The sequence below is a fragment of the Ranitomeya variabilis genome, chromosome 1 (assembly GCF_051348905.1).
Source record: "Ranitomeya variabilis isolate aRanVar5 chromosome 1, aRanVar5.hap1, whole genome shotgun sequence".
Taxonomy (NCBI): Eukaryota; Metazoa; Chordata; class Amphibia; order Anura; family Dendrobatidae; genus Ranitomeya; species Ranitomeya variabilis.
The window spans coordinates 146873035-146887873 of NC_135232.1; the positions used below are offsets into that span (position 1 = coordinate 146873035).

Below are 14839 nucleotides of genomic sequence, written 5' to 3' on the forward strand. Positions count from 1 at the left end.
GCAGCTTCAGCTGCTCTGTGGCTAAATTCCGGCTACGTGATTTGAAATAAAGTGTCACCTCTGCAGATACCTTTGGGTTTTATGACCAAACCTAATTTGATGGCTACAGCATTAATCTAGACCATAAACACATTGTGCTAAATTCCACACACCTTTTCCTATCGTCGGGTTCTGGAGGAATAGATTTATGCAATGGAAGCAGCTCTTCTTCATGAGAACTGACCAGCTTTGCATTAACTTGTACTCCTGAGATACGGAATGTTGGTCCTTTCATTTTCCCTCTCCTTCCACCTTGGATGAAAAAACAATTTGAAAACCATATGAGTTTTTCTCACGGTGCTAGAGGGTATCTCACCAAGGCTACGGCAGTTCAGCCTGGCTGGGAACACAGCCTCAGTGATCGGAGGTAACCTCGATGACGTCACCACCGGTCACTGAGACTACACTCGCAGCAACTCACTCACCAGTGGTTCTCAGCCTGGACGGTCGCATTTTGGCACCGTCCAGGTTAAAAACTGATTATCCCCCAGACATGTATTACGGCGTTGGACAGAACGACCGAGAGGTGAGGGATATTGTTTATTTTTGTTTTCTTACAGAAGATGAGGGATTCGGTGGAATTAGGCATTAGGTGAGTATAACTGTGTTTTTTCAATTTAAAAAAAAAGTAAAAGTGTGTTTTTGTTTTATTTCTAATAAAAGACTTTATCCTGGCTGTGTCTTTATTTACAATATAACTATAGGATTAGTAATGGAGGTGTGGGCTTGATGTCACTTGACAATACAAAGGTGACATCAAGCCCACAAATATGAACCCCACTTGCCACCGCTACAGGGCAAGTGGGAAGAGCGAGGCTAAGTGCCAGAATTGGATCATCTATAAGATGCGCTATTTCTGGGGAGCGCTTATGTTTTTAGCCTGGAGGGTGCCAATATCCATGGCCCCTTCCCAGGCTATTACTATCAGCCCGAAGCTGTCTGCCTAGCCATTGCTGGTTCGATTTTATAGGGGGACCCATGTCAATTTTTTTCTTGGGTTCCCCTGTAAACTAGCCAGTAAGGGATGAGAAAACAGCTGTGAGCTGATATTATTAATAGAACCTGGGAACCTTTGGCTATTGGCTCCTTCCCAGAATATTAACATGAGCCCTCAGCCATCAGCTTTCCCTCTGCTGGTTACGAAAATTATGCAGGAGCCCATGCAATTTTTTAAAAAGATTTTAAAAAATAAACAGATATTGCATTTCACGCAGATTTGAGAGTTGCTGTTTTGTTACAGCATATGTAGGTTAATTATGTTAATGCTCCTACATTCCCACTTGCCAGCCACCGCTACAGGCAAGTGGGAAGAGCTGGGCAAAGCACCAGAATTGGCGCATCTAATAGATATGCCTTTTCTGGGCAGCTGTGGGCTGCTATTTTTAACCTGTGGGGGCCCAATATCCATGGCCCATTACCAGCCTGAGAATTCCAGCCCCCACGTGTCTGCTTTAGCAAGGGGGAGACCCAACGCCATTTTTTTATTATTATTTATTTAAATAATTAAGAAATATGGCATGGGGACCCCTCTATTCTTGGTAACCAGCCTTGTTGAAGCTGACAGCTGAGGGTTGCAGCCCCCAGCTGTGAGTTTTGCCTGGCTGGTTATCAAAAACACAAGGGAACCCACGCAGAGTTCTTTTTTTAATTATTTATTTACAGCGCAGGAGCCTGCTAATGAATACACCCATCAGCCGCTCCTACTCTCGCTGTTATTAGCGGCAGCAGGTGTCGGATGATGGGAGCTGTAGTCCCATCCGCTGACACCAGAGGTAAACTTTATACCTCCGATCAAAGCTGAGTGCTCACGCTCTTTTGACAGTGTGGGAACAGCGACTCTCTGACCGGCGGGGAAGATTTCAATGCTGATCAGAAGCTGTGTTTGCTGTGCTGTAATACACATGACAGCGTGACAAACACCCAGTGTTCGGGTGGCCGAACCCGACCAGTAACACGGATTTCCTGATGAAGTCAGTGTTCGGTGTCCATGCCCGAACTGTAGGTGTTCGGTACGGACGCCGAACTTTACTGTTCGGGTTTGCCCATCTCTACTTAAAACCCCTTTTTAAAGCATCTCATCACATACCTGTCCTTTCACTGCTAGAACTATCTTTCAGAGCTTTGATACATCCATTGTGTACCAGTTCTCCAAGTCTACGCAGGTCAATTTCAGATTTCTCTACCAACTCCGCATCTCGAGCTATAGCATCTAACCTAGAAAAGAATTTCATACAAAAATGTGAAAACGATCTTAAAATACTGTTATGTAAATTGTAACAATTGATAAACATTTATAGCACACTTCAAGAAATAACATTTCAGAATTACATTAATAACATCAAGCAAAAAGGAGATTTTTGTGTACTCACCGTAAAATCTTTTTCTCCGAGCCACTCATTGGGGGACACAGGACTATGGGTGTTATGCTTCTGCCACTAGGAGGACACTAAGTAAACAGAAAGATTAACTCCTCCTCTGCAGTATACACCCCTTCACTGGCTGCAATTTTAACCAGTTCGGTAAGTAAAGCAGTAGGAGCATGAACAATGACAACCTATGTCAAAACCAAAGAAGTAACTACAAGCCAAACAGGCTAACAGGGTGGGTGCTGTGTCCCCCAATGAGTGGCTCGGAGAAAAAGATTTTACGGTGAGTACACAAAAATCTCATTTTCTCCTACGCCTCATTGGGGGACACAGAACCATGGGACGTACCAAAGCAGTCCCTGGGTGGGGAGCAATATGCTAATACCCCATGTACCACTGGCTTATGGCTAAGGAACTGCCGCTCGCAGAATGCGCCTGCCAAGGGCGGCGTCTGCAGAAGAGAGAGAATGAATGTGGTAATGTTTGGTAAAAGTGTGCAAACTGGACCATGTCGCATGTTGTGTATCCGCTTTTTGGGCTCCCCTGGTGGTTGCTGGTGGTACTGGTGACTTGTTTGCACTTTGCTGCTTCTGTTCACCTGCTTCCATCAGCGTTTGGGAGTTTCCTATTTAGCCTTGCTCTCCAGTCATTTTCTTGCCGGTCATCATTGTAACCAGAGCCTTCGGTTGCATGTTCCTGCTACTAGTCTGCTGATCAGCTAAGTGGACTTTGTCCTTTTGTTTTGTATCTTTTGTCCAGTTTGCAGTTTTTGTTATTCTCTGTAGCTGGAAGCTCTTGCGGGCTGAAATTGCCACTCCTGTGTCATGAGTTGACACAGGAGTCTTAAAGTAATTTCAGGATGGTTTTTGAAAGGGTTTTCAGTTGACCGTGAAGTCCTCTTTTGTATCTTTCTGCTATCTAGTAAGTGGACCTCTCTTTGCTAAATCTACTTTCATACTGTGTATGTCTTTTCCTCTTAACTCACCGTTATTACATGTGGGGGGCTGCTATCATCTTTCGGGGTATTTCCCTAGAGGTAAGCCAGGTCTGTTCCTTCCTCTACCAGGCGTAGTTAGTCCTCCGGCTGGCGCGTGGCATCTAGGAAGTCGTAGGTATGCTCCCTGGCTACTGTTAGTTGTGTGGTAGATTTAGCTCACGGTCAGCTCAAGATTCCATCACCCAGAGCTCGTCCGTTATTTTCTGTGTTCTGATGTTTCCCTGCCATTGGGAACCATGACAGTCGCAGCCTTGCAGACCTGCTGTGCTGACGCCTGGTGCCGAATGGCCCACAAGGCGCCCACCGACCGAGTGGAATGGGCCTTGATCCCAGCCGGGATAGGAACACCCTTGACACGATAGGATTCTTGAATGGCTGACCGAATCCATTTAGCTAGTATAGCTTTGGAAGCGGGAGAACCCTTCCTGGGCCCCTCTGGAAGTACAAACAGGACATCCGACGTGCGGAAGGGAGCCGTCTGCGAGACATACCGACGAAGAGCCCTCACCACATCAAGAGTGTGCAGAGCCTTTTCAATGCGGTGGACTGGTGCCGGACAGAACGAAGGCAGAACAATCTCCTCATTTAGGTGGAAAGGAGAAACGACCTTGGGCAGAAAGGCGGGAGAGGTTCTCAATACTGCCTTGTCCGGATGAAAAATTAAAAAGGGAGGGCGGCAGGAGAGTGCAGCCAACTCCGAAACCCTTCTGATGGACGTAATGGCCACCAGGAAAACTACCTTCCAAGAAAGGAAGGTCAAGGAAACGTCCTGTAGCGGCTCGAAGGGAGTCTCCTGAAGAGCTCCGAGAACTAAATTAAGATCCCACGGATCCAAGGGCATTTTGTAGGGAGGCGCTACACCGCAAACTCCCTGGAAAAAAGTCTTCACCGGCAGTCTATTGGCAATTTTTCATTGGAAAAGGACTGACAATGCCGAAATCTGACCCTTTAGAGAGCTAAGTGCAAGTCCCGACTCTAGCCCCGATTGGAGAAAATCCAATATAGCAGGGATAGAAAATACCAGAGGAGATCGCCCCTGTGTGTCGCACCATGAAAAGAAAATTCGCCAGGTACGGTGGTAACTGCGCATGGAAACAGGTTTCCTAGCCCTGATCATGGTGGAAGACACCTTGGGAGTGAAACCCGCTTGGCCTAGAATCCAGGATTCAATGGCCAGGCCGTCAAAGACAGGGCCCCTGAGTTCTGGTGGTAAATCGGGCCCTGTGAGAAGATCCACGCGATCTGGAAGACGCCAGGGGGCGTCGGCGACCAGCTGAACCAGTTCCGCGTACCATGCCCGACACGGCCAATCCGGCGCGACGAGGATCACTGGTACCCCCTCTGCCCTGATCTTCTTGATGACCCTCGGCAGCAGGGGAAGAGGGGGAAAAATGTACGGGAGGCGGAATTGGCGCCAAGGTAAGACCAGGGCGTCTACTCCGAGGGCCCGTGGGTCGAGGGACCGTGCAAAGAATTGTGGAACCTTGTTGTTCATCCTGGATGCCATGAGATCCACATCCGGGGTCCCCCAGCAATGACAAATCTGCTAGAAAAGCTCCGGGTGAAGGGACCACTCGCCGGAAGCGAGACCCTGGCGGCTGAGGAAGTCACCGCCCAATTCTCCACACCTGGAATGTGGATAGCCGAGATGGGCGAATGGTTGGACTCCGCCCAATGCAGGATGTGGGACACCTCGAGCATAGCCGTCTTGCTGTGGGTTCCCCATTGACGGTTGATGTACGCCACGGCCGTGGCGTTGTCGGACTGGATTCTGACTGGGTGACCCGCCAGAAGGTGGTGAAACTGGAACAATGCTAGCCTGATAGCTCGGATCTCCAGGAGATTGATGGAAAGGCGAGACTCTAGAGTGGACCACCGCCCTTGCGCTGTGCGATGGTTGAAAACCGCCCCCCAGCCTATGAGGCTGGCATCGGTGGTCGGAGAAAAGACCTTCCCTGGGTTAGGGAGGACTTCAGCGTCCACAACCTGAGGGTCTTCCTGACCCGTGGGGACAGGATGAATCGGCGGTCGAGGGAGGACGGGTTGCCGTCCCATGCCGACAGTAGCACATGCTGTAGGGGACGGAGATGAAATTGCGCGAATGGAACCGCTTCCATGGCAGCTACCATCTGCCCGAGAACGCGCATGCTGAATCGAATGGAGTGGGAGACTGGACGGGAAAGACCCTGAGCTCCCCGCTGCAAGGCTAAGGCCTTGTCTTGAGGGAGGATGACCAGACCACGGGAAGTGTCCAGTGTCATCCCAAGAAAGGAGATCCATTGGGCCGGAATTGGAGGATTTTTGGAAGTTTATCTTCCAACCCAGGTGAGAAAGAGTATCCACCGTAAGAACGACGGACTCTTCGCAGGCTGGGTAAGAAGGACCTTTTATCAGTAGGTCATCCAGGTACGGAAGTCCCACAACTCCCCTGGAATGAAGAATGGCCATGGCAGCCGCCATGACCTTCGTGAAGACTCTGGGAGCGGTGGCGAGACCGAAAGGCAAGGCCACAAATTGGAAGTGTTCTCCGCGAAACGGAGGAACTGCTGATGCGGAGGGAAGATTGGTATGTGGAGGTAGGCATCTTTGATGTCTATGGACGCCAGGAATTCTCCTTTTTCCATGGACGCGACCACAGAACGGAGGGATTCCATTCTGAAGTGTCGGATTTTGACAAATTTGTTTAGCAGTTTCAGGTCTAGGATCGGACGTAGCGATCAGTCCTTCTTTGGGACCACGAATAGATTCGAATAGAAACCTTTGCTCTAGAGGGACCGGAATGATGACTCCGTCCTTTTGTAGTGCCCGTATGGCCCGGAGAAACGCTGTGGTCTTTGATTTTTGAGGGCAAGACTGGAAGAAGCGCGTGGGTGGGGGGGGGGGGGGGGAGGGGAGGGGAGGAAAATTCTATTTTGTATCCGGCGGGCACCAGTTCCCTGACCCACTCATCGGAAACGACTGAGAGCCAGGCTTGACGGAACTAGAGCAGGCGCCCTCCTACTTTGTTGGTGCCCTCCGGATGTTGCAAGGAGTCATTGAGTGGAGGATCTATGGGATGTGGATCCCTTAGACCCGGATGGTCTCGGTCTGGGTTTCCAACTACGGTTAGGTCTGTAAGAGACCTGGGCGCCTCGGTCACCGCGCGAACGTCGTCCTGATGCGGAGGCAGAGGATGTAGAAGACCAGTTGGTATTGTTACGAAAAGGCCGAAATGGAGGTTGCTGTTGGTACCGAAAAGGCCGGGTGGGCTTTTGCTGGGGGAGAAATTTACTTTTTCCTCCGGTGGCATCCGAGATCATTTGGTCTAGTTTTTCTCCAAATAACCGACCAGCCTGGTAAGGCAAGGATGTCAAAGAACGCTTGGAAGCCGAATCTGCTCGACAATCCCTGAGCCACAGGGCACTCCTAATGGAGATTGCATTAGCGGCTGCCTGTGCAGCGCAATTAGCTGCGTCTATTGAGGCGTTGACTATGAAGTCCCCGGCCTGGGCTATCTGGTTAGCCAGGTTGATAGCTTCTGGGGGTAAGTCACTAACTTGGATGGTCGTGGAAAGCGTCTCGGCCCAAGCGACCATAGCCTTAGCCACCCAAGAGGCAGCGAAAGATGGGAAGAGAGAGGCTCCTGTGGCCTCGAAGACGGAGTGAGCCAGATAGTCAATCTGGCAGTCAGAGGGGTTCTTAACGGAGGAGCCGTCGGAAAGAGACAGGATGGTTTTGGACGCGAGATGTGACACAGCAGGGTCCACTGAGGGGGACTGCAGCCAGTCCTTGATTAGTTCCTGAGAAAAAGGATATTTGGCCTCGATGGGCTTTTGACCCATGAAGCGTTTATCGGGACGGTCCCTATGTTTTTGTACAATCTCCTTGAACTCAGGATGAGTCACGAAAACCTTTTGAACACGTTTAGTCTTTTTGAACGACACCACGTGTTCGGGCTTAGATACGGATTCCTCAGTCACCTTCAGTGTCTGGTTGACCGCCTCGATGAGAGAGTCGAGAGTTTCTTGGGAGGAGGAGAAATCCTGAACGTAGGAATTGTCGGACTCATATTCAGAGTCATTTGGGTTTGGAGAAGGGGACCGGGAAGCAGAGCTTGCAGGCGCTGAAAAGCCCACTGGCCTATGGTCAGGGGATGGAACGTGAACACGTTTTCTAGAACCCCGGGTAGAAAGTGACAGCGTACGCCCCCTGCTGGTGGACGGATCCGTACCGTCGTCGGAATCCTCCGTGGTCTGATTTGGAGGGGTACCCCGGAGGGAGTCAATTGCCCTGACTAGGGAAGCCACAGATCGTGACAAAGAAGCTGCCCACTCCGGGGGACTAGGCTCTACAGGGTCGACGGCTGCGGCATCAGCGGCGGCGGCGAGAGGCGGCTGCACAGAGGCCGGGAGACAATTCGCACACAGCGGGTTACTGTAAGCTCGGGGCAGGGCCGTATTGCAAGTGGCACATACAGTGAAAAACACTGTGTGCTTCTTGTTACCCTTTTTAGTCTCCTTGGATTGAGACATAGTGTCTTTAGAGACAGAGCAGGGCAGTATACGCAGGGAAGGGTTAAGCTTTCTTGAAGCAGCTTACCCACGATCCTGTGTCTGTGTCCCCGGGGAGGAATTAGCCGTGGCGGTTCCTGGACTGCTGGTGGACGCGTGGGCCACCTTGCAGAGAGAAAGCAATATGGCCCCCGAGAACTGCAGGGTGCCTCTCATCCCAGACGAGAAGCGCCGATATAGGGGGCGGGGTTACGGCCGTGGGAGGGACCTGCCCACTGCGGCCTACTCCAGCTGAAAAGCCGGGGGCTAAATTTTCGGCCTGCCCGGCGATGCGCAGCGGTGGCGGTCGCAAGGAGCGTCGCTGACACCGCAGGGCCCCGACCCAGCTAGACTAGAGCTTCGGGGGGCAGGAGGGATTTGTACTTACAGTGCCCTCCGGTAGCCGGTCCCCCTGTCACCTGTGCGCTCCACTCCCGCATTCAGATCCTCTTCAGGTAACACCGGCGCCTGTCTGAAAATCTTGCAGGGCGCTGGAATAGCCTTGCAACGCCATAGTGTGGGCCTTGTCTGTGGGGCCCTCGGAGAGGTACATCAGAGCGGGCTCTGTGTGCTCGCCGTCCAGCAGGGGGGAAGGGAGATCTGGACCAAGATGGGAACCGTCGCCCCAGTAAAGTTGGCGTGCTCAAGCGTCGCAGGAGAGGGACGGGGAGGTATACTCTCCGTGCTCGCCTGTTGCTGGTTTGGGGGAGAGTGGGCCCTATAAAAGGGATCCTTCGCCCCCTTCACTCCGTTGTATAAAAAATAAAAATTAACATAAAATTAAAAATTAAAATTAAAACAAAAAAGTTGGGGTCTCAAAACAGACCCAAGTGCCTCCTACAGACACTAAGCAAGAACTGGTTGAAATTGTAGCCAGTGAAGGGGTGTATACTGCAGAGGAGGAGTTAATCTTTCTGTTTACTTAGTGTCCCCCTAGTGGCAGCAGCATAACACCCATGGTCCTGTGTCCCCCAATGAGGCGTAGGAGAAAAATATAGTCCTGCTCATCGTTATTGGCACACGAAGTTTAAGTACATAATATAGAATATCTCATGAAAAAAAATGAATCAAATGAAACAGTTCTTTTGTATGGAGCACTTCTGTTAAATACAAAAGAGTAAATGATAAACAATAATTTAAAACAAAAAACAATGGGAGGGAAAAATAGAAAAACCTAAAGATTGACGTGACAATGGTGTTGGCACACATTACTTGGAAACCTTTTTGACAAATTTTGAATCCCCTGTAGTAAATCACAAATGAGAATCACCTGTGATTAATGGTCGGTGCCCATGTGACATGAATTAGCCAATGAATATTGACTTCAGTATTTTAAAAAGCCTCATGGTAGGCCCTGTTCCTTTGTCATAATGGTGAAAACAAAGGAGGTGTCATCAGAACTGCTATTAGCAAACACTTCCAAAGGGTATAAAGCAATCTCCAAAGACCTTGGTATCCCAGTTTCAACAGTGCGCAATGTTATTAAGAACTTTGCCAAGCATAAACCGTCAAAAACTCTCTAGACGTGGGGGAAAGCAGAAAATTGACAAGAGAAGTCTTCAAAGGTTGGTTCGAATGGTGGAAAAAACATCACGTCAAACATCCGAAGACCTGAAGGCCAACCTGGAACAGTCTGGGGTTAGGCTAGGGTCACATTGCGTTATGTGACCGCGTTTAACGGACTACGTTACACCGCGGCATAACGCGGTGTTAACCTAGTCCGTTAACGCCGCCATAGCCTGTAATAGTGAGCGCGTCGCTAGCGCCCGCCCACATTGGGCGGGCGCTAGCGATGTCGCGTCATTTGAGTGACGGACCTCGGACGCTGCTTGCAGCGTCCGCGGCGCGCCCGAGGTCCGTTCCTCGCTAGTGCAGATCGGGGATTTGCGCTAGCGGGGACGCCGAACGCGGACCCTAGGGAAGCATTGCGTTAGCGCAACCCGCTAGCGCTATGCGCTTAACGGATTGCCCTAACGCAATGTGATCCTAGCCTTATGGTTTCAACAAGTACCATATGCTGCACACTAAACCAAGCAGAGCTTTATGGGAGAAGGCCAAGGAAGAAACCATTGCTTAAGAAAAGACATACAAACATACTGGAGCACTATGGAAAGCACGCTCTGTCTGCAACAAACTGTCATTTATCCATGACCTCTTTATCAACAAACTAACAAACTCTCCTTCCTTGGCATCACTGAAACCTGGCTCACCCCCTCTGACTCTCCAGCTGCACTTTCTTATGGCGGACTCAATCTCTCTCACACCCCTCGCCCCACCAGCAAACGTGGTGGTGGAGTTGGCTTGCTCCTGTCCGATACCTGCTCCTTTACCCCAATTCCACTACCACCCTCCGCTACTCTTCCGTCGCTTGAGGTGCACTCCGTCCACATCTACTCCCCCTCCAGCTGGCTGTCATCTACCGCCCCCAGAATTAGCCGTTTCCACCTTTCTTGACCACTTCACCACCTGGCTACTTCCTTTTCTCTCAGCAGACATCCCCACTATCATCATGGGTGACTTCAATATCCCCATTGACACTTCCACCCCAGCTGCCTCTAAACTTTTATCACTCACTGCCTCCTTTGGTCTCACTCAATGGTCCTCCGCAGCCACCCACAAAGACGGCCACACACTGGACCTCATCTTCACCCGTCCCTGTTCCCTTACTAATCTCACTAACTCGCCCCTCCCAGTCTGACCACAACCTACTGACATTCTCTTCCCTCTCCTCTGCTAGAGAACAACCCCCACTCCACAAACTCACTCACCCTCGCAGAAATCTCAAACACCTAAATTTATACTCACTCTCTGAGTCCCTTCTCCCTCTTACAGACATAGCTTCCATCCATGACACAGATGCTGCTGCCACTTTTTATACCACCACAATAACAGCTACACTTGATTCGGCCGCCCCCCTCACGCATAGCAAAACTCATACAATCAACAGGCAGCCCTAGCTGACCAAAGAACTGAGATGGGCTTCCAGGGTCGCTGAGCGGAGATGGAAGAGATCTCGTTCTGCTGAGCACTTTATCGCATACAAGCAGTCCCTCACCAGCTTCAAGTCCACTCTCACTGCCGCACAACAAACCTACTTCTCATCTCTCATATCCTCCCTGACTCACAACCCTAAACAGCTCTTCAACACTTTCAATTCTCTATTCCGTCCCGCAACACCTCCTCCCTCCTTTAAGCAGAAGATCGATTACATCAGACAAAGCTTTGGCCCGCAGCCCCCAATGCCCCTCCTCTTGACTGTTCAGCCCTGTTATTCCAAAGCCAGCTTCTCCACCATGACAGACGATGAGCTCTCCACCCTTCTGTCAAGATCACATCTCACCACTTGCATGCTTGACCAGCTCCCGTCCCACCTCATCCCTAACCTCGCCAAAGTCTTCATTCCAACCCTAACACAACTCTTCAACCTCTCACTTACAAACTGTGTCTTCCCCTCATCCTTCAAACATGCATCAATCACACCTATCCTCAAAAAAAGTCCCTCGACCCATCCTCTGTGTCCAGCTATCACCCGATATCCCTTTTCCCCTATGCCTCAAATCTACTGGAACAGCATGTCCATCTTGAACTGTCTTCCCACCTCTCCTCCCTCTTTGACCGATTACAATCTGGCTTCCGACCACATCACGCAACTGAAACTGCCCTAACTAAAGTGACCAACGACTTACTAACCGCCAAGAGCAAGCGACACTACTCTGTCCTCCTTCTCCTGGACCTGTCTTCTGCCTTCGACACTGTGGATCATTCACTCCTGTTACAGATTCTCTCATCGCTTGGCATCAGACTTGGCCCTATCCTGGATCTCATCATATCTAACTGACTGGACATTCAGTTGTTTCCCTCTCCCACACCACCTCCTCTTCTCGGCCCCTGTCTGTCGGTGTTCTCCAAGGCTCAGTTCTGGGACCCCTACTCTTCTCCATCTACACCTCCGGCCTGGAACAGCTCATAGAATCCCACGGTTCACAATATCATCTCTACACTGATGACACGCAGATCTATTTATCTGGACCTGACCTCACTTCCTAACTGACCAAAATCCAACAATGTCTGTCTGCTATTTCATCTTTCTTTTGTGCTCGCTTTCTAAAACTGAACATAGACAAAACAGAATTCATCATCTTTCCCCCACCTCACTCTACCCCTCCACCCGACTTATCAATCAATGTCAATGGCGGCTCACTTTCCCTAGTCCCGCACGCTCGGTGCCTCGATCCTTGACTCTGCCCTCTCTTTCAAGCCACATATCCAAGCCTTTGCCTCCTTTTGTCGATTCCAACTCAAAAAACATTTCCCGGATCCGTGCATTCCTTGACCATGAAACCACAAAAACACTAGTGCATGCCCTTATCTCCCGCCTCGACTACTGCAACCTCCTACTCTCTAGCCTCCCCTCTAGCCCTCTGGCACCACTCCAATCCATCCTAAACTCTGCTGCTCGACTAATCCACCTGTCTACCCATTATTCCCCAGCCTCTCCTCTCTGCCAGGCCCTTCAATGGCTTCCTATTGCCCAGAGGCTACAGTTTAAAACACTAACAATGACACACAAAGCCATTCACAACCTGTCTCCTCCATACATCTGTGACATGGTCTCCCGGTACCTAAATACACGCAACCTTCGATCCGCTCATGATCTCCTTCTCTACTCCTCTCTCATCTCTTCCTCCCACAACCGCATACATGACTTCTCCCGTGCTTCCCCTATACTCAAGAACTCTCTACCCCAACACATCAGGCTCTCGCCTACCATGGAAACCTTAAAAAGGATCCTTAAGACCCACCACTTCCGACAAGACTACAACCTGCCGCGATCCTCTGTCTGCTGAACCGCCGGATGACCAACTCTACCCTCTCCTAGTGTATCCTCACCCATACCCTGTAGACTGTGAGCCCTTGTGGGCAGGGTCCTCTCTCCTCTTGTGCTTGTGTGTGACTTGTTTTACTCATGTTTATTGTACTTGTCTATATTTGCCCCGTTCATATGTAAAGTGCCATGGAATAAATGGAGTTATAAAAATGTATAATAATAATAATAATAATAATACAAAGGAATTACTTATCTTTTCCAAAGAGTACTTTGACAAACCACAATCCTAATGGGAAAATGTTCTATGGACAGATAGAACAAAAATAGAGCTTTTTGGCAATGCAAAGCAATGTTTTTTTTGTTTGTTTTTTTTTAAAAAAGGGCGGAGTAAAGCATGTAAGGAAAATAACACCCTACCAACAGTTAAGCAAGGTGAAGGATCCATATCATTGTGGGGTTTGCTTTGCTGTGTCTGGTACTGGAGGCCTTGACCGTATCACAGGAATCATGAAATCAAAGTATTATCAAGAGATTTTAGAGCGAAATGTCCTTCCCAGTGTAAGAAAACTTCATCATGAGTCCTCTAGAAAGACAATGACTCAAAGCACACATCCAAAAGTACACAGGAGTGGTCGAAAAAGAAAAAAAATGGACCATTTAAAATGGCCATCAATGAGTTCTGACCTCAATTCCATTGAAAATCTTTAGGGTGAGCTGAAATATGCCATTGGGAAAAAACCCTGCAAACATTCAAGAGTGAACAAACTGCAAAGGAAGAGTGGGAGAAAATACCAGCTGAGAAGTGGAAGAGGCTTACAGATGGCTACAAGAAACATTTGGAGGCTGTCATCAATTCCAAAGGGTGTACAACCAAGTATTAATTAGGGGTGCTTTTATTATTCCACACGCTGTTATTCTGTTTCTTCTTTGAAATTGCAATATGTAAGTTGAAAAGCAATGTTTTATTGTTGTATTACTTTGGACCACTAATTAAAAACAATCCCAAGGATATAACTTTGTTACATTTCCATTTATTTCTGAAGATATTGTACAGTCTATAAAAAAAATGAAGGGGTGCCAATAATGGTGAGCAGCACTGAAACAACTAGACACTGTTCAGACCTACAGTGTATAAGCCAGGTTTACGGCCATTGTATGGCCAGCCAGATTAATCTCAATGCCCGGCAGAGACACCACAAACTCAAATCAAAGGGAGAACAATTACCTTTCCAGAGGTCCACCAAATTTTTTGTAACTTTTAATAAATCTAGAATGAATGAATGAAAAAAAAAAAAAAAACAGGTTAGAAAACAATTATAAGTTCTGAGCGCTGCAATATTGTAACACTGATAAGATCTCATTTATAATTTGCATACTCCACAGAAGACCAAAGGGAAACAACAAGAACAATACTAGCTGCATTTGTAAGTTGACTCTAGAAATGAGAAATATCAGCTGAAACAATATTCCAACCATCAGCCGACCATCAGAGCCTGCTGAAATGGTAAGTCCACTAGCAGCTTTACTACACACATACCTCCGGATCTCAGCGTCACTAAAACCTTTAATAATTTCCCTTGGTATGGTCCTTGGTCGACCACGTTTCTTGGGTCGTTTTCTATCAGAGCCTGAATCACTGTCATCAGAGGCTGAATATCTTCTATTCCGACTGCGCCTGCCTTCGCTTCCATTAAAGCTTGCCTGAAAGTCAGAAATATTTCTTGAGAAACAGAACACAATAATCCACAAATACAAATGGGAAGCTCCGGTTCTGGAGAGAAAAATACATGTCACAGCTTTATTGAAGGATATGCAAACTTTTAAGGACTTTTTAGTTTACTTAAAGGATTGTTCCCAATATGGTTAAAACTGCAATGTGGTTGTAAAAACAAGCAACATTGCAATTTATTGGTTATAAAAAATCCCTCTGAACTGAAAAATGGAAAGATAGCTGTGGTCAGTCTCCTAGGCAAGGAGCGCAGCACTTACAAGCTCTTAGTTACAGACCTTGCAAGTGCTGCTTTGAAGCTGTCAAGATCCAGCTTCAGTCCCCATGATGGTATAGAGGCAAAATTGCATT

The 14839-nt window shown here is 48.6% G+C and overlaps 1 protein-coding gene across 3 annotated transcripts in view; it reads right to left on the minus strand.

Moving 5' to 3' along the window:
- Positions 1–14839, minus strand: part of CHD1 (chromodomain helicase DNA binding protein 1) — a 95501-nt gene that overhangs the window by 13084 nt on the left and 67578 nt on the right. For all 3 annotated transcript variants that reach the window (XM_077289676.1, XM_077289692.1, XM_077289683.1), the window contains 4 exons: positions 14297–14460; positions 13985–14026; positions 2126–2253; positions 153–291 (listed from right to left, as the gene is read on the minus strand). In XM_077289676.1, coding sequence (XP_077145791.1) covers positions 153–291; positions 2126–2253; positions 13985–14026; positions 14297–14460 — 473 coding nt within the window. The remainder of the gene's footprint in view (positions 1–152; positions 292–2125; positions 2254–13984; positions 14027–14296; positions 14461–14839) is intronic.